General features: G+C 42.2%; 1 protein-coding gene across 1 annotated transcript in view; it reads left to right on the top strand.

Moving 5' to 3' along the window:
• Window positions 1–214: 214 nt before the first annotated feature.
• LOC126236257 (uncharacterized) overlaps window positions 215–20,080 on the top strand; it is a 32,250-nt gene continuing 12,384 nt past the window's right edge. Inside the window, exons 1-2 of the mRNA XM_049945411.1 lie at window positions 215–1,002; window positions 9,134–9,494. Coding sequence (XP_049801368.1) covers window positions 236–1,002; window positions 9,134–9,494 — 1,128 coding nt within the window. The 5' untranslated portion in view covers window positions 215–235. The remainder of the gene's footprint in view (window positions 1,003–9,133; window positions 9,495–20,080) is intronic.

Here is a 20,080-nt window from a genome sequence, read left to right as displayed (position 1 = left end):
TACCTGGTGCTATAAAAGCTGCACAGGTATGTGACGTGCTGCAGTGTGATAAACCGTTCGTTATATAATGTGACACTTGAGTACTCACCTAAAAATAATCGCAGGTAAAGTCCGCCCCCTCCCCTACTGCATTTATTACCGCTAGCAGGTTAGGGCACTAGTATAAATAAGCTCTCTTTTCGCAGCCGACCTGCTATTGTGCTGTCTACTAGTACGGGAGGAGCTGACGCCTGACATGAGCTCCACCTCAGCACTGTCACGAGAGGAATGTCGCAAGATCGTAAAGAGGCACCTGCAGAGGGACGACTTCGAGTTGGCATGGTTTGCAGTGGCTCCCCTTAGCACAGACATGAAGGGCTTCATGGGCGATCACCTGAAGCTGCGTACATCGGTGTCACTAGGCGACAAGGAAAGCCGTGGGACGAAGACCATCGAACTGCAGTTCTTCGTGAAGTCGGTGCCTCTGGATGACGCCTACAGGAGGAGTTTCGCTATGGCGTCTGTGGCCTACCAGAAGGAGGTCCTGTACTACGGCGATCTCCTTAGGGACGTGCAGAAACACCTGCGCTGCTCGGAGTACGAGGCTGCTACGTACCTGGGCACCGTCCCTAAGTGCTACTACTTGCGGCCGGACTTGCTGGTGTTGGAGGACCTGGCGTTGGCCGGCTACCACATGCTGGACCCCATGAAGCCACTGGACGTCCACCAGTGCGAGTGCGTGCTGAAGGCGCTGGCGCGACTCCACGCCACGTCCATCGTGTTCGAGGAGCGAGAGGGCCGGCTACTGGCCGACAAGTACCCGCTTCTTGGGCACGAGACTCTCTATCGGTGGGAGCCGGGCTCTCAACTTTACCTCGCACAAGTCGCCAGCCGCCGCGCTACACACATTTTGCTGGACCTCGTACCTCGCTTCGCACCGGGCACGCCTCATAACGAAAAGCTACACAGCCTCCTTGACACTGTTATGGAATCAATCTACGAACTCTTGAAACCGAGTGACAAGTAAGTCGTCGTCAAAAAGTTGTAGCTGTAGTATAGATCGTGTGATAGTGTGTTTGTAACTGCTGTAAATTCTGAGCTGCGTCATGAGGTAAGTATTGAGCCAAAAGTAATGCAACGTTCATAACTTCTTCACTAATTCCTAAACATAGTTTAAAAAACATATAGCTACAGTAGCTCTAAAATTACTGCTAGTCTCCGTTAAAAACGGTGTATCATTGAACTCAACTCTGGAATCCTCTTAATCAAATGGTTCATATGGCTCTGAACACTATGGAACTTAACATCTGAGGTCATCAGCCCCCTAGAATTTAGAACTACTAACCTAAGAACATCACACGCATCCATGCCCGAGGCAGGTTTCGAACCTGCGACCGTAGCGGTCGCGCGGTTCCAGACTGAAGCGCCTAGATCCGTTCGGCCACACCGGCCGGCTCCTCTTAACCAGCTGTGCATTCTCGCAACCACATTTTCGTCTTTCTCCTTAGTTGTGTCATCAAATTTGTTCTTGTAGTTTGTCCTTCATAGGAACAAACATGTAGTCAGAGAGAACAAATATCTGGCTGTACGTTGGATATACCACATTCCAACACAGTTTTCCGATAATCTATAACAGGTATGCAACCCATTCTTACAAATGAAGTGACGATGTATTACTTAATAGAGAACTGTCATCGAAATGCATTAGGAGCAGCAGACGTGTTACTAACATAGGTGTAGATGCTGCAATCCTTGTAATGATTGCAGTAATGGCAAGATATCGAGTATGACCTGAAGAGGTGCTCTGCATATTCTTCGTAAATACACACATCACTTTTTCTATATCCCACTTCATAAATGGTTGGAAGGTAATGCTTTTCAGTTTCGTTTAGAATACGACATTGGCTCTCCAGAAAGGCAATTACATTTTTTGGAGAACATTTTATGAATTTATTTCGGCTTTGTTCAATGCAAACTTCATCCTCATTGGCAGAGGTTCTTTCGCGGTTGAAGTCAATTACGTCAACGGCCGAAGCATATGTGATTAAGTCTCTTACCAGCGTAATAAATATTAAGAGTAGTATATAAACTTCTTGTTGGATATCAATGGAACCATCTCAGTTTTAAATGGATTTTTATTCCGTAATTTTTTTAATGTAGGAATTAAATTGCGTAGCACAGTTGAGTTTAACATTAGTAAGCTGACTATCGTATCTCTCAAACACCGACGTAGCTACGCGCCGGTGCTTACATTTCACCTTCAGCAGCTTTTGCCTCTTTGGCTAGAAAACCCAGGTTATTGGTGTTGTCTAGTTTACCTTCCTCCATCAGTACGCTGAGAGAATGCTGCTTACCAGCTTAAATGCTTTGGAGTTATCAAAAAGACAACCGCGAAATATCATACGTAGTTCCTACGACGATCATTAATTGTTTTAAAACTACGTGCCATAGGACTTTAAAAACCTGAAAATGTGTAAAAGCTAATTTCCTGCATTTTCACCACCAAGATTAGTATTGCCATACTCATCAAAACAAAAAACAAACTTAGATCCATTTATACTGATACATATTTACAAGAAGTGTATTTTTTAAATTTTTTATTGGATGCTGACTTCCTTTCACTTTCTAGAAGTTAATAATCGTGGTATTCTGATTTTTATAGAGTGGTGCAGTTACAATTTGTGAATTTATTCGCAGAGAACCACTCAGTTCCTGTGCAAATTTCATTTACCATTCCTTCTGCTGGTTGTCTCATTAATACCTTTATGGTGCTGGTATCATCGCCCTAAATACCTTCCCTTTTTGCAATACAATATAGTATTTTTACAAATACTTACTATAGGCAGTACAATTCGATTTCGGATCTTACGCAGGACACCAATGATACGTTAACGAAGGTATGTTCTTGACATTCCTGATGTGATGTTTCTTATCCAAAAAGACAGTACACATCACAGATTGAGTGAAATACCGCAGATCTTTAAATATTCGCTTACATACAGTCTACAAAAAAGAATTCAGACCATGGGTTATTTTTATTTTGAAGTATGTCTTGGGAGAAATGAGAGAGCTAACGTGAACGAAATGTATCGTAACACATGTAGTGAGTGTTCACATACGTGGACTTTTCACTTTGAACATTGTCTGTAGAAGGATAAATATACTAACAAAAATATGTAAAAGCAAATGTAAACCTTATCTTCAGTTTATTCCTTAAATTAAAGACAATACATAAAAATGTTCCAGGAGTTCATCTATAAACCCTATCTATTCCTAATATGCAAGAAGCATTTCTACTTCCAACAAAATCACTGATGAGTATTAAGCGGCGTGGTGAGGTATATTCCGTGCCTACAGTGTCCACATTCTACACTTATTACGGATGTACAGTGAATCCTAGTGTATCTGTATGCTCCGTTTGGTGAACGCCAAATTTTGTACTAAACTGATAAATATACTGTACGAGCACTGCAACAACACAAATGAAATGAAAGTTCTCGGCTCAAAACCCTCTCAGGCCACAATGGTCTCCGTACATCACTTGATGTTAATGTTGAGATGCTACTTCAGAATAGCCACAGCTGGTTGTCGTGTACCCCGTTATCCAAGTGGCCTAGCATTCATAATCAGACAGCGATGACTGCAGATTCTGTGAAGGATGCTATTTAGCTCGATAACGTAAACCGATCCTTCAGTGACGTCATTGATTATCAAGAGATTTCGTTCGATTGTACAGGGTGATTCACCTGCCCATTACGATGCCGTTTTATCCAACCCGCAATATTTAACTGGCGTTCGTGAACCACGCCCGAAATTTCCATATTCTCTCTCTCGCTATGCGCAAGCTGTTGGTGCTACAGAAAAAAATGAACAAGACTTTTTTGTAGGAAGTTTAATGTAGCAAAATTTTCTAATGGGTTACATTTCCGTTTTAGGCCGTAGTTTTCGAGTTATTCACGAAAAACTTACAAAAGTGACCTTCAAGCCCACCTCCACCCCCACAGATACAACTGAACAAAAATTTGCAACTGCACGTATCGTTTCCCACATTCGACCCTTTTTGGTCTTCATTGACTAGCTAAGATTACGCTTAGTCGAACACTTACAAATTGTAAAAGTGAGGCTTCCTTCAATTTTATCTAACTATTTTGTGAACTTTAACAGTATAACATAATCAATTACATCACTGTGTTCGTCAGACCTTCTGACTACGAAACTAGAGTGCTTGTAAGAGTTAAGTTCGGATTGAACTGTCAACGTTAGCATATCGTTTACAAAAGTCGTTTTTCTTTCGTTTCTTGTTTTTCTTTCATTACTTGTTTTTCTTTCGTTACTCTCATTGACATTTTAAATTAATAATGTTAACGAGATAGCCGACTATGCTGGTGACGTAATTGTCCAATCAATAGAGACCAAAAAAGGTCGAATATTGGGAATAGATCGTGTAGTCGGAAATTTTTGTACAATGGAAGGAGGGAGTGCCATGAGCATCATACTAGAAATCCTGATTGATGACGGGCGGGTGTAGGGGTGGAGGTGCGTTTGAAGGTTTTTGCACATTTTTCTTGAATGACGAAAACCTTGGACTCCAACAAACACGAATTCCAGTACAAAATTTACTACATTGAATTTCCTGTTCTTTTTTTCTATAGAAATAATAGTTAGCGCATAGCGAGCGAGAGAATATGAAAAACTCGCCTGTTTTTTATGAAAGCCAGATAGAACATTGCAGGCTGCATAAAACGACATCGGTAGGGGCAACTGAATCACCATACAAAAGCCGTAAGAGTACAATTTTATTTAAAAAAATAAAAAAAAGACGCCCAGAAATAATTCAGGGGGAAACCGAATATCGCGGGCGGTGATTAATAGCGCACTCTGCAGTCCATCAAACAGAAACCCACGATTAGAGCTCGAAAGACTTCTGCTGAGGTACTTATACTTTTATTCCTTTATTGATAAATACATTGTCAAAGAACTAAGCAAAAGACCCCAGAAATATTTAAAAACTGAATAATAAAACAGAAAACTCATAATTTAGCCTTAGCTTACGTTACAGCTTTAAAAACCACCTCTCTGATATTGCTGAAGGGAGACATTGACTCTCTTGGACATCCTCTAAATGCATTGTTATGCTTTATCCGAGCTACTTTTAGAAGCTCGCACAGGTTAGTGCCTTTTCATTCTGAGGATAAGTATTGTGGTGCAAGGATAAGTATTGTGGGAGTGGAAGTGGCGGAAGGTTGTGTTGGCGTAAATGCTTATCAAGGTTAACATACGTTTATTAATACAACAACAATAAACCTGAATGCGTACACAGGATGATCACAAGCAAATAATACAGCGCTCAATTTATAAAAACCAACTTATTACAGCACAGTATAACAATCGTTAAGATTTGCTGCCCCTAAACATATCTTCAGCTTTACGATATAGAGGGGTAAAACAATGTTGTTGTTGTTGTGGTCTTCAGTCCTGAGAATGGTTTGATGCAGCTCTCCATGCTACTCTATCCTGTGTAAGCCTCTTCATCTCCCAGTACCTACTGCAACCTACATCCTTCTGAATCTGCTTGGTGTATTCATCTCTTGGTCTCCCTCTACGGCTTTTACCCTCTACGCTGCCCTCCAGTACTAAATTGGTGATCCCTTGATGCCCAGAACATGTCCTACCAACCGATCCCTTCTTCTAGTCAAGTTGTGCCACAAACTTCTCTTCTCCCCAATCCTATTCAACACCTCCTCATTAGTTATGTGATCTACCCATCTAATCTTCAGCATTCTTCTGTAGCACCACATTTCGAAAGCTTCTATTCTCTTCTTGTCCAAAGTATTTATCGTCCATGTTTCACTTCCATACATGGCTACACTCCATACAAATACTTTCGAAAATGACTTCCTGACACTTAAATCTATACTCGATGTTAGCAAATTTCTCTTCTTCAGAAACGCTTTCCTTGCCATTGCCAGTCTACATTTTATATCCTCTCTACTTCGACCATCATCAGTTATTTTGCTCCCCAAACAGCAAAACTCCTTTACTACTTTAAGTCTCTCATTTCCTAATCTAATTCCCTCAGCATCACCCGACTTAATTCGACTACATTCCATTATCCTCGTTTTGCTTTTGTTGATGTTCATCTTATATCCTCCTTTCAAGACACTATCCATTCCGTTCAACTCCTCTTCCAAGTCCTTTGCTGTCTCTGACAGAATTACAATGTCATCGGCGAACCTCAAAGTTTTTATTTCTTCTCCATAGATTTTAATACCTACTCCGAATTTTTCTTTTGTTTCCTTCACTGTTTGCTCAATATACAGATGGAATAACATCGGGGAGAGGCTACAACCCTGTCTCACTCCCTTCCCAACCACTGCTTCCCTTTCATGTCCCTCAACTCTTATAACTGCCATTTGGTTTCTATACAAATTGTAAATAGCCTTTCGCTCCCTGTATTTTACCCCTGCCACCTTCAGAATTTGAAAGAGAGTATTCCAGTTAACACTGTCAAAAGCTTTCTCTAAGTCTACAAATGCTAGAAACGTAGGTTTGCCTTTCCTTAATCTAGCTTCTAAGATAAGTCTTAGGGTCAGTATTGCCTCAGGTGTTCCAATATTTCTACGGAGTCCAAACTGATCTTCCCCTAGGTTGGCTTCTACTAGTTTTTCCATTCGTCTGTAAACAATTCGCGTTAGTATTTTGCAGCCGTGACTTATTAAACTGATAGTTAGGTAATTTTAACACCTGTCAACACCTGCTTTCTTTGGGATTGGAATTATTATATTCTTCTTGAAGTCTGAGGGTATTTCGCCTGTCTCATGCATCTTGTTCACCAGATGGAAGAGTTTTGTCAGGACTGGCTCTCCCAAGGCCGTCAGTTGTTCTAATGGAATGTTGTCTACTCCCGGGGCCTTGTTTCTACTCAGGTCTTTCAGTGCTCTGTCAAACTCTTCACGCAGTATCAGTATCATTAATAATAGAGCAACTGTAAAGGGGCAACAAGAATAACACCAATAATCAAATCTTAACCCCAAACACAGTATCTCAAAGCATACGCCATCAAAAGCCGACACCCAAAACTAAAACAACTAATTAACAAGAGTATCGAGCATAATTAACAGAACAAACAAGTTACCCACTGCTGGCCACAGCCGACAGTAAATGAGAGCGCAGTTCAATAAACGCCAGTAGTAAAACAGATCGAAATCTCTTAAATCGCATTGAGCAGTAAAATACAGAATTTCAGGCTGTAAAACACTTGCCCCTTCAGCGGCCTCGCCGTGGTGGCAGTGTGATTTCTCGCGCAATTTAATTTGGTCCAACCACACACCGTTGTCTGCATTACAAAATTTTGCACTGGACACAACCGGCACAACGTTCTTTCACCGTCTCAGCGGAACACACGCCGCGGCGATCTCCTAGTTAGACAGCCCCAGCTGTCGTGCCTTCTTCACTCTCGCACCTCTCCGCTGAGGCCCCACTGGTGACGACAGCAACCGTCCCGTCCTGCTAATATAACGGGCCGCTACCACTACAAACTCTGAGCCAGCCACGCCAGGACGTAAACAAGAGCGGGCGGCGTGTCTCCCGTGGCCCCACGTCGCACTCGTCCGCTGCTACCCACGGTCCCTGGCTTGAGGCTAATGTTGCCGTTTGGCTGCCGTCCACCAGACTGCTCATCGCTGTGGGAGTTCCAACCTCCACACCTCTCTGCAGCCACAGCCAAACGGCCGCTGAAGCATTCCATTTGGAAAAACAAAAAAGACCAAAAAAAAAACGTAGTTTGGTAGCATCGAATGTATTACGGAATTTTGTCGATAATTCATATATTTCACAAAATATTATATCAAACTAAACGTATAGAGAAACAGAAATAAACACTTATTACAACAGCGCTCTTCTTATGCACAGTTGGAGATTGATATATTCCTGTAGAACATGATAGCAAGTGTTTGTATGAGAGAGAGAGAGAGAGAGAGAGAGAGAGAGAGAGAGAGAGAGAGAGTCAGAAGTTGCTTTAGCTATCTTTTTCGCATGTCTGCATGAGATATAAAACGTAACACTAATTCCGAAAATCTCTCTCGCACGCACACAAATGCACATGCGCGCACACATATCAACTGCACAGTTCTTCACTCCTCACAGGGTTATGTTCGGTCACTTCTAAGTCTAGGGGACCGATGAGCTCAGATGTTAAGTCCCATAGTGCTGAGAGCTATTTGAACCACTTGAACTTAAACGTGGCAGTCATCAGCAGGGGATGTTGGTTAAGATACCGGCGGAGATCGGGCCTGAACTACCTACCACGTAACGACGCAATAAAGCGTCTGTTTTTCTGGAACCATTAATTCATGTTGAACACCCTTATTGTACCTTTTATATTAATTACGTGTTTTATCCATTCTATTAATTAACTATCGCATCATTAGCGAGCGTCAAAAATAAACGTGTGTACGTAGCACATTGCGTAGTCCTTATTGGCGATACCTTCGTTATTAAAATTAATGTGGTTAAAGATCTCGAGAGTCTTCATTTTGTTTTACCTGTACAAGTCTTGCTTCTGGCTTGACGTTAAATTTAGTCTTTTATCCATCTTCAGCAACAGTATTTCAACAAATAGAAATATAGTTGCTGATGATGGATAAAAGACTAAATTTAACGCCAAGCCAGACTCAAAGAACAATCTATTTGTACAGGAAAAACAAAATGAAGACACTCAGGATGTCAAACCACATTAATTTCACTAACAAACTTATTACAGTAATATGCTGCATTAATCTGCTTATTTTTGACGTTCGTTAATAATGCGATATTTATGAAGGGCACTAAGTGGTTCTAGGCGCTGCAGTCCGGAACCGCGGGACTGCTACGGTCGCAGGTTCGAATCCTGCCTCGGGCATGGATGTGTGTGATGTCCTTAGGTTAGTTAGGTTTACGTAGTTCTAAGTTCTAGGGGACTGATGACCTAAGATGTTAAGTCCCATAGTGCTCAGAGCCATTTTTGGCACTAAGTGCCTGATTTCAACAAATATTAATGTTTCATAAAACGGTCTAGGAGGTAAATACCGGTTCGTTTTAACTTTTGCTGAAGCACTGCTCCTGTTGATCATTATTTTGGTGCTTCTTGCTACAGTGTTTGTGGTTTGTTGTGCAGGTATCGTAATGTGCTGTGCCACAGAGACCTGTGGGTAAACAACATGCTGTTCGCGGAAGACACCAAGGGCGAGCTGTCGGTGCGGTTCGTAGACTTCCAGACACTTCGCCTGGAGCCTCCAGCCCACGACGTGGTACCCTTTCTGCACTTGGTCACTGAGTGCGACCTGCGACGGATCCACGGCCAGCGGCTGCTGGAGCTGTACCACCAGACACTGGCCGACGTGTTGCGCCAGCACGACCTCGACATCGACTCCCTCCTGCCCCTGCAGATCTTCCTGCAGTCGTGCGAGGACACCAAGCCACTGGCCGTTGTCCTAGCCGCCTACGTACTGCAATTCACCATGCTGCCTCAACCGAAGGTACAAATTCTTCACACAACGAAGACCTGAACATCGACTCTGTCCTGCTCTTACAGGTCTTGCTGCAATCCTGCGAGGACGCTAACCACGTCGCCATCTTTGTCGCCATTGTGAGCGTGTGGGTGCTATTCTGTCATTCTGCACAACGGATTAATCTGAGATGTACCCTTTACCCTATGGCTCCTGCAAGATGCAATTTCCACCCCACACCACTACAGAAGTCAGATAGACGCTCCTAACGTTCTAAAGAGAAATGCCTGAAAAACTTTCAGCAATAAATATCTTCTGGAGTCGTCCGCTGTAAGGAAATGACACAAAAATTCACAAAATTTCTTATGTAACTAGTGGGATACTTGGGTGCTGGAGTAGTGCTAGTTAGTGTAAGAAAAACATGAAACTAACGAAAATTATTTTTTTTGTAAAAATTCTGAGAAATCACAATGGCACTTTTAGTTATGAACTGAACAAGTTATTTCCGGGTTCTTTTCGGAATGTGAAGTTACCTCTCAAGGATAGGATTCGCTAATGAAATTTCTATACAAAGTTTAAGATTGTTATTGACTTGTCAGAAGACTGCTGCGGTCGCAGGTTCGAATCCTGCCTCGGGCATGGGTGTGTGTGATGTCCTTAGGTTAGTTAGGTTTAAGTAGTTCTAAGTTCTAGGGGACTTATGACCTAAGATGTTGAGTCCCATAGTGCTCAGAGCCATTTGAACCATTTTGACTTGTCAGAATGGCTGAGAGCCGCACCTACTCAACGTGAATAATTATCCGTTAGAATGTTGCTAGGTACGGTCGAGGCTGTCGCATGTGAAATGCAGTGAGGTGTACTGTTGCGGAGGAAATATGGAGCTCGCAAGAGCTGTAGCGCACAATACCGTAAGCTGCGATGACTGCTGTCTGCGCCACTCGCTGCTGACAAATAAGATAAGTCTGGTTTATCTGGATTGACCTTCGCCAATCAAACTCTCCCTACACCTTGATGAAGTCAAGGTATCCTATTCGCCCGTAGTCTAACTATTGGCGTGGTACACCCGTCAGATAACCAGTCCACCGCGATGCCATTCAAAAATTCGCTCGCAGGCGTTTAACTATAACTCTGTCCGTTCACACCGCACAATAAGTGTGGCAGCCAACACAGTGAAAAATGCTTAATCGTAAGGACTAAATACAGAGTCGCACTCTGATTCGCTCTCGACAGAGGTGCTCTCCCAGTGAAGTAATGAGGAGAGACTTGTTCCTCGCTCTTTGAGTACACGTACGAGAGCGCACACTCTCGTTACGTGTTCTCGCTCCAAGAGCGACAACGGAACGGCCCCTCTCCACGCCAGACGTGAAGGGGTATATATTTCGGTCTCTTCCATTACTCCTTCAGCTTAAGGCGTCAGAAATGTCGTCTGCCAATCAGCATTGCTCTTCTAAAACGGGAGAATGACGTTTCGTTTAAGGCGACCAAACCGGAAATCTGTAGCATCGGCGTTTGGTGTTTGCTGTCTCCCTGTGAAAATCTCTAATACTGCATGCTATATTTGTAAAGAATGCGCAGGCTGGGTGCTCCCACACAATGTAGCGGAATTTGCTTTTAAACCGAACACGACGTCGTTCTTCCTTTCACTCGGGCAAACGCTGTCCATTCCACGGGCGGCCGCCGACCGACGTAAATAGGTTGGGACCGGCCTCCTGGCGTACGGTTGCTCTCCCGAACTATAAGCTCCTGTGACCGTCATGTCTTGAATGTGTGTGTGTGTACGCCAGCCTCGAGTATTTCAACCACGGTGCGCACTTGCGATTTATTAGTTATTTACATATCGTTTGCATGAATTCATACAATATTGACTTTATCTTATCGAGTTTGGGTTCCAATGAAGCGTCTTGATGTGCGGAATATGATTGTGAGGGCGGAATATGTAAGCAATGAAGGTCAGGAGACCACGAAATCTTACACCATACATCATTCGAATCATGTTGATACCTCTATGGCAGGTACAGATACCTCTTCTAACTCTGATATCGAGCCCTCTAGTGGCAAAGACTCTCGGTCTTAGGGTCATTCAAAAAGAAAAGAGGCAGAGGATGTAAAATGAAAACCACTGAAGGGATCATAATTCCATTACCTACGGAAGAAGTGTGATCCCTGTAACAGCGTGGAGGCTCCAAACACGCCTCTAGAGGAACATGGGTGCACACCCAAATGACGACAGATCGAAAACGTACACTCGTCGACCGTCCGCTTCAAAAGAAGAGCAAACGGGTGTAGTGCGTGTCATGACAACGGAAGATATGCGGGGAACGGAAATTCATCGAAGAATGGCACAAGTATATGGAGAGCACTGAATGCCCATTGCAGTACCGACACTCTACATCTATGTGATTAGTCTGCTATTCATAATAAAGTGCCTGGCAGAGGGCTCAATGAACCACCTTCAAACTGTGTACCGTTCCACTCTCGAACGGCGTGCGGGAAAAACGAGCATTTAAATTTTTCTGTGAGAGACCTGATTTCTCTTATTTTATCATATCTCTCTATGTAGGTGGATGCCAACAGAATGTTTTCGCAATGGGGGGAGAAAACTGGTGATTGAAATTTCATCAGAAGATCCCGTTCGCTACGAAAAACGCCTTTGTTTTAATGATTGTCACTCCAATTCACGTATCATGTCTGTGGCACGATCTCCCCTATTTTGCGATAATACAAAACGAGCTGCCCTTCTTTGAACTTTTTCGATGGCATCCGTCAGTCCCACCTGATGCGGATCCCACACCACACATCAGTACTCAGGAATAGGGCGGACAAGCGTGGCGTAAGCAGCCTCTTTAGTAGACTTGTTGCACCTTTTAAGTGTTCTGCCAATGAATCGCTGTCTTGGTTTGCTCTACCCACAACACTATCTATGTGATAGTTCCAATTTAGGTTATTTGTAATTGTAATCCCTAAGTATTTAGTGGAATTTACAATCTTCAGGCTTGTATGACTTATCGCTTAATCGAAATTTAGCGGATTTCTTTTAGTACTCATGTGAATAACTTCACACTTTACTTTATTCAGGGTCAATTGCCACTTTTCGCACCATAGAGATATCGTATCTAAATCATTTTGTAATTCGTTTTGATCATCTGATGACTTTACAAGTCGGTAAATGACAGGATCATCTGCAAACAATTTAAGAGGGCTACACAGATTGTCTCCTATGTCGTTAATATAGATCAGGAACAATAGAGGGCCTATAACACTTCCTTGGGGAACGCCGGATATTACTTCTGTTTTACTCGATGAGTTTTGGTCTATTACTACGAACTGCGATCTTTCTGACAGGAAATCACTAATCCAGTCGCACAACTGAGGCGATATTCCATAGGCACGCAGTTTGGTTAGATGACGCTCGTGAGGAACGGTATCGAAAGCCTTCTGGAAATCTAAAAATATGGAATCAATTTGACATTCCCAGTAGATAGCACTCATTACTTCATGAGTATAAAGAGCTAGTTGTGTTTCTTCGAGATAATTCATGTTTGAACACAGTACATGTTCCAAAATCCTACTGCAAATTGACGTTAGTTAAATGGGCCTGTAATTCAGCGGATTACTCCTATTTCCCTTTTTGGGTATTGGTGTGACTTGAGCAATTTTCCAGTCTTTAGGTGCGGATCTTTCTGCGAGCGAGCGGTTGAACATAACTGCTAAATATGGAGCTCTGGGACAACGGCTGCCACCGTAACTCGCCGGTCTTCAACAACGAGGGCTCCACCTGTTGGATAACGGTATCGGCAATGAGGTTTGACGGTCCTGATCGTGCGTCTCCGACAGCATCCGCCTTTCCTCGAGTCACTTGTGTCACGCCTTCATCCTTGCTACGGACATGTAGTGCTATCCGTACAGTTCTGCCGTGTCTTGATTAATTCCCGTTCCCCGTACTCCGTCCGCTGTCAACAAACGCACTATACGTCTGTCTCGTCTTTTGAAGCCTCCATTCCTCTGTTTCCAGCATAACTGAGTGCAGTGGGCAGTCGGAGCGTCCACGTGCTCGCTCTTTCGTCACGTGGGTCTGCGCCTACGTCCTTCTAGCGGCGTGTTTGCGGCCTTAGTGGTCTTATAGGTACAACACCTTCTTCAGTAGACAATGGCATTATCATTCCTTCAACAGTTTTTATTTTGCATTTCTTTTTGAATGACCCTAATGAAAAATAGGTTACCAATATAGTGTTAAAACGCTATGGCGAGTGCCCTTAGTGGCAAAGACTCTCGGCCTTTCATCTGTAAATTTCAGTATTGGTTTCGGCGAATATCTCTCTCCTGTGATCTACTTTGTATCATATTAGATGCCTCAGTGACTGCTGGCTACCTAGCCAGATTAAAATCGACGAAACCATGTATCGTCAGCGTACTGTGCTGTTGTCACCAGAGGGCCTGACCTCCTGAGGAGCTAAATTCTCTCTGATTTCTGTTCTCTTGTAATAGAGGCATCACTTGACCTCTCCTGTCAGATAAACTTGGGTTGGCGAACTTAGTTGGTGGATTTTTAAAGAAAGAAAGCAGATCAAGCTAGAACGTCCCGTCGATAATGAGGTCAGTAGAGATGGAGCACAAGTTCAGATTGTGGAGTGATTGGGAAGAAAATCGACCGTGCCCTTTAAGGAAACTGTCCAGGCATTCGAATTTAGCAATTTAGGAAATCACGCGAAGCATTAATCCAGGTGACCGTATGGGAGTTTGAGCCACTACCGTCCCAAATGCTAGTACAGTGCGTTATTAGTGCAGTCTCATATTCTGAAATACATTGTAGCATTTATTTTCTAGAGCTAGATAGAGCTTGTGCAAGATAAACTGGCACCTGTGCAGAAACACATTCTCGTTCTCAGCACTGGATGAGTCCACCCTTCTGTTTCAAAGGGGTGGCTGTCTCAGTTTTCTGTTGCCCACTGAGTGTAAATTTTGTCCATTATGAGAGAAACATTCACTGCCCACTTCGACTGCGCTGCAGAAATGGACGTATGTGCACGCTTGCTGCTCTGCAGTCTTTCTCAAACGATATTAAAGAAACTATCTTCTTCTTCACGCGATCAGGCCCAGATGACCGCGCGCCACCACAGTTAGAGCTCTCCATCCGTCTCTGTCTTCTGCTATCTGTCTCCAGTTTTCCGTGACTCCCAGCTGCAACAGGTCTTCTCTCACTCCATCGATCCACCTCTTTCTAGGTCTTCCCACTGGTCTGCTGCCTGACGGGATCCAGTCCATTGTGATTTTGGGCCATCTTGTTGCCTCCATTCTAACAACATGTCCAGCCCATTGCAGTCTTTTGCTTCTCATCACTCCCAAGATGTTAGGCTCCTTGTACAGCTCTTCTAATTCAGTGTTATGGCGTCTTCTCCATTCTCCAGTAGTCTGATCTCTGACTGGTCCAAATATTTTCCTGAGGACTTTCCTTTCAAATGTTAGCAGTCGCTTAAGGTCTTGCTTTCGAGTGCTCCAGGTTTGAGAACCATAAAGTACTACTGGCATTATTAATGTCTTATACAACCGTAGCTTTAGTTGTTGCGAGACACTCCTACATTTTAATATAGGGTCTAGAGAGTGATAGTATCTGTTTCCCGCCTGCAGTCGTGCTTTTATCTCTGCTTCAGTTGATGTTACTTCTGTAAAAAATGATCCAAGGTATTTGAACTCTTTCACATGTTTATACCTGGTGTTGTTCACAATTAAATCTTTAGAGTTCTGGATCTTTCTTCCTATTAAAGAAACTATAAGGTAAATAATTTTGATTGTCTCGAATCTCATCAGATTCATGCTGAACTGCTTATCATTTCGTTAATGGTCACAGTTATTGTGCCATTGCGACATTAAGTAAGCTACTGCGTGAAATTCGAATACTTTATAATGAAAAATAGTTGTCGCTATGAGTTTGGTTCGTGTTAGGTCATACAATGCTGCGTTTGAAAAGTATCTAATATATGGAATTTTTCTTTAAAGTTGAGACGTCTATGTCTATCTCCAGTCACAAAGAAATGGACTCTATATGGTGCACTCACTTCCAGTTGTACGCGCAAAAAGTACAGTGAACGTGAAACGTTCGTAACATCCCTCACATCTCACAAACCAGAGGTTTCTAGCCTAGGGACTGTGGGTCACATGCGGCCCAAAGCAAATATCAGTGCGGCTCAAGAAGTGAGTGTCTATCACACGTCTTGTAAAAAAAATTCTATAAAATTCCATTTATGTAAAGTAATGATAAAATTTATATTTTCACTTTGAAACTCCTATCACACCTCCAACCATCTCCCTCTCTCCCTCTCTCTCTCATTTTTTTGCTCAACATGTTAGTGTTAAGTACAGGGTGTACAAAAAGTTTGGGAACACTTTCAATTATTTATTGCACAAGAACCAAACACTGTACAGATATCATACATATGTCATTTTGAAGAGAAATCCTGAAAGTTTCTTTTCATGTACACCGCCACAGCGTAGTTTTGTAATTTGCCGATAGATAGCGCTAGTCGCAAACATGGCGAGTTATGGTGCGGAGCGAGCTTTATGTGTGTTGGAGTTTGACAAAAACAAGTGTTCTACAGCTGTTCAACGGATATTTAGAACCAAGTACGGTAAGAAGGTACCAACAAGGAAGGCTATTTACCAATGGCACAACAAATTCCCCAAAGGTAAATGTTTTTTGTGCCTTGTCACGTCGAAAACTGTACAGGTGAGAGCACTGTCACTGGATATTCCTACTGGGGCATGTTGCAGCAATGGCTGATGCCTCAATGCAATCGGACTCTCCGTTCATCTTTCAGGAGGATGGGGCTCAACCCCATTTTCATCGTGAAGTTCGTGGGTACCTGAACACGGAGCTGCCGCATCGATGGAGGACAGCTGTTTCATGAAATGGCCTCCCCGATCACCAGATCTCACTCCGTGTGGCTTTTTTCAAGGGGGACACACTAAAGATTTGGTGTGTGTACCGCCTCTACCACGTGATGTAGATGTAACAGAGCTCCGGGAGAGAATACGGGAAGCGACTGCCACAGTCGACGATGACATGCTGGGACGGGTATGGCAAGAACTGGATTACCGTATTGTCTTCCGGGTCACTCATGGTTCCCATATCGAATGTTTGTAAAAAAAAAAAAAAACTTTCAGAGTTTCTCTTCAAAATGCAATATGTATGGCATCTGTACAATGTTTACTTCTTGTGCAATAAATAATTTAAAGTGTTCCCGGACTTACTGTACATCCTGTATAGAGTATGTGCAGCTAAAAGATTGTAACCCCTGTCATAAGCACTTCGAGATACCAAAATGAGATTTTCGCAAATGACAGCATGCAAAGTGAAGAGTATTTTGCCATATAGTTAACATGTACAACTTCTTTTTGTCTACTTTGATTTAAAAATAACTACAGAGTTTTTCAGTGAAATAATGTAATTATTTTAAGGCCCATCAATAGCTGGTGAAATGAGAATTAGTATTGGTTTGTAGTAACACAAGTAAAGGGATTACCCTTTTATTTTTGTACTGAAGATGAGTTTTTCGTAAGTCACTGACCTGAGTAGACCTCGGTTCTATGTTTAATAGCAGAACGTTTCAGGATTTTGTCGCAATTGCATTAGCATGTTAATGAGAGGAAATGATGTACCATCTCTGTGTTTTGGGAAAAGAAGCTAATTTTAGCCTGGAAAGAAGAGAAGCGAAAAGTTTATAAATCAGGTGAAAATAAATCGCTCCTTCTGTTGCAGTTTCAGTGTAATCTTGTTACTCATTGTGGTTTGAATAGTGAGTGAGTGACTTGTCGAATTATTTGTCGTACTGGCATAACCTGTTAATATGATCGTTTGCAGACTCGCTAAGCGTAGCTTTTAAGTTCTGCGAGATAGGCGTTTGTGTGAAGGCTTTAGCTGTAGAATAACACTTTCCCTTCCGCGGTGTCCCATCCGCGATTGAACGCACACCACTAGTGTTGCTGCCCTCCACTACTGCGCCGTCTACGCAGCAGGAGGAAAGCAATGTTGTAAGCATTCTACCCAATGAAGCGATATATGGAGTCTCCATATGACCTTATTTCACTTCTCCCCCAACCAGTCAGAATTGTAGGAGATCTTTATGTGCTGAATATACAACGAGAACCACGAAAATGCGCCCAAAGAGTCGTGTTGAGGGCATCATTTTGTAAAAAGAGCAGTGTCTCGTGATTACGTGAGGCAGCATGCTCATTTGCAGTGCAGTGGGATTACGCACAACTGATATCATATGGTGCTCCTGTGCCCTTTCAGACCCCATTCACTGCGAAGCGGTTGGCGATTTACATGTAACTGATCACATCCCTATCTGGGTGCTTCTATGAAAGAGCGTCTCCCAAAAGGAAACCGGTATGATGGATTCTCATATGGCAAACTGGACACCGTACAGCGAAGTGACTGGTTTTCAACACCGAGACAGCATCCAGGATTGGTCTCATCCCGTTATAAGCATGGCCGACAGTTCCGTCAATGTATCTGTCTCCAAGTTCTCAGGCCGACTTCAAAGGACGCGCGTCTCATAGTGGGACGATGAATGTCGTTCTCCAGGGTCACTCAGCAGTCGGTTGGTATACCAGACTTTCGCGGTGGAACGAGTAACGTTCAGAGCCAGTAATCAGAAGTCACAAGTGTTTCTGAACTCGTTAACTCACTCCAATAGCTCTACTGTATTATGAGATGGGCAAATAAGATTTCTAAAACATTTTTAGATCGCCAAAAACTACTGTACTGAAACGAGAGACATCCAAATTACAAGTGGAGACATCAACCAAGCAGTAACAGAGTACATCGATAACTACCATTGAAAACCAGAATCCAGTTTTGAGACTCTGTCGGCAATTAGTAGAGGGGGAGGCTGTAAATACGCTTCCAGCAACAAATTAGCCACACAATTACCCATTTTCCATGTGGGATATGTTTGAACTACGAATGTTCAATGTTGACAGATCATCGATGCTGATTACGAATTCATCATCGACGCATAAGAAACATCGATACCTGATAATAACCTCACAAGTATGTCGTTGTTATTAATATCGAAGTTAAATGTAGAATTTATGGAACACTTTAGAAAGCAACATGCGAACTCATATATCTACCATCAGATTTATTAGTCAATAAATTCAACATGAATGAAACTACACGATACTACTGTAAATTCTACAATATTTATTATTTTACTAACCAATTTTCGGCCACACATCATTGTACCTGATGATGGAATAACAGCTTCAAAGTAGTTTATAAAATAATAAATGTTGTGGAATATTGCACCAGTGCCGTGTATTTTTCATTCATAGTACATAAAATATTCTGTCAAGAATCAACGGAACTGTCAATTAAGGCAATAAACATAGAAATTACATTACCTATTCCATCGTATACAGAGACATTAGAAATAACATTTTTGAGAAAAGTTTTCCTTTCAGTCTATTTCATTGTTAACACAGATCCTGCATTTAATAATAGTCTTTCAGAAGCTGACGACGTTGCTGTACAGCTCCAATACTTAAATGCATTTTTTGTTAGATAAAACTTATATATGATCCCATACTTCTAATGAATCTTGTTGAAGGTCTAGAAGGCGATCTCTCAGGTAATAATTGAATTTTCATGGTTGATCCGTTTCTGTTCCAGGTTGCAACTTACTCTTTTCTTGTCCTACATTATAATGTAAATCCTACAAATCAAGTTTGATTTTTCTGTTTTCCTGTAATGTATAAAAGTGTTGTCCATCCTCATCGACTCCGTTTTAACAGCTGCCAGTAAATCCTTAACGGTTCTGATTGCCTTAAATGTGTTAAAGTAAGTTGAAACAGTTTGTCTTTGAATCTGCAACCGATCAACGTTCATGTGGCAAATAAGTGAACATATATGTCCGTTTTGATTTCTGTTACGATGTTACCTCTTCAGACTGCCTCCAGTAGTCTGTATTGCTCGCACGCCTCACATTTTTATTTTCAACATACTAATTATCGGAATTACTTTACAACGTATTTTTATGCGAATTTCACGAGTATCCATTTCTATAAACCTCAGAATATCACAAACATCTGCCACATATACAATATCTGCGGCAGTTAGCGTGGACGATGGTCGATCTTTTCTCTTCAACATAGACGTCACTTTAGTATCGATATCGATACGTCGAAAATAAAACATCTGGTATTGATATTTTGTGATGGTTATAGATCATCGAGCGTCTCTAATTTGAAGCGTTACAGTTTTTCCTACAGCGATCAAACTGCAAATGAGGGATCATCCATGACTATTTCACACCCCGTGTGTAAACGAAGATTGGTCTGGATCAATACAGTACGCCAATTCTATTATGAAAAGAATGTTCATATTGGAATAACTCAGATGTTCTAATTTTAGCTTTCAGTAATTCTCATTGCTATTGATAATGATAGTCTTACAAATTTTGAATTTTTGAGATGAGATGGATCGTTTCACTTAATCTGTCTCGCAAACTTGCTGGGCCAAAAAATGTTGTTGTTCAGTTAATACTCCAAATATATTAAAGTTCTGATATGTCGTAACGGAGTTTTAATTACGGTATGGCAATGTTCACTAGCACAGA

This window comes from Schistocerca nitens, chromosome 2 (genome assembly GCF_023898315.1).
Source record: "Schistocerca nitens isolate TAMUIC-IGC-003100 chromosome 2, iqSchNite1.1, whole genome shotgun sequence".
NCBI classification, from domain to species: Eukaryota; Metazoa; Arthropoda; class Insecta; order Orthoptera; family Acrididae; genus Schistocerca; species Schistocerca nitens.
Note: the sequence above shows the minus strand (reverse complement) of the source record. Positions and strands in the feature narration are given on the sequence as shown.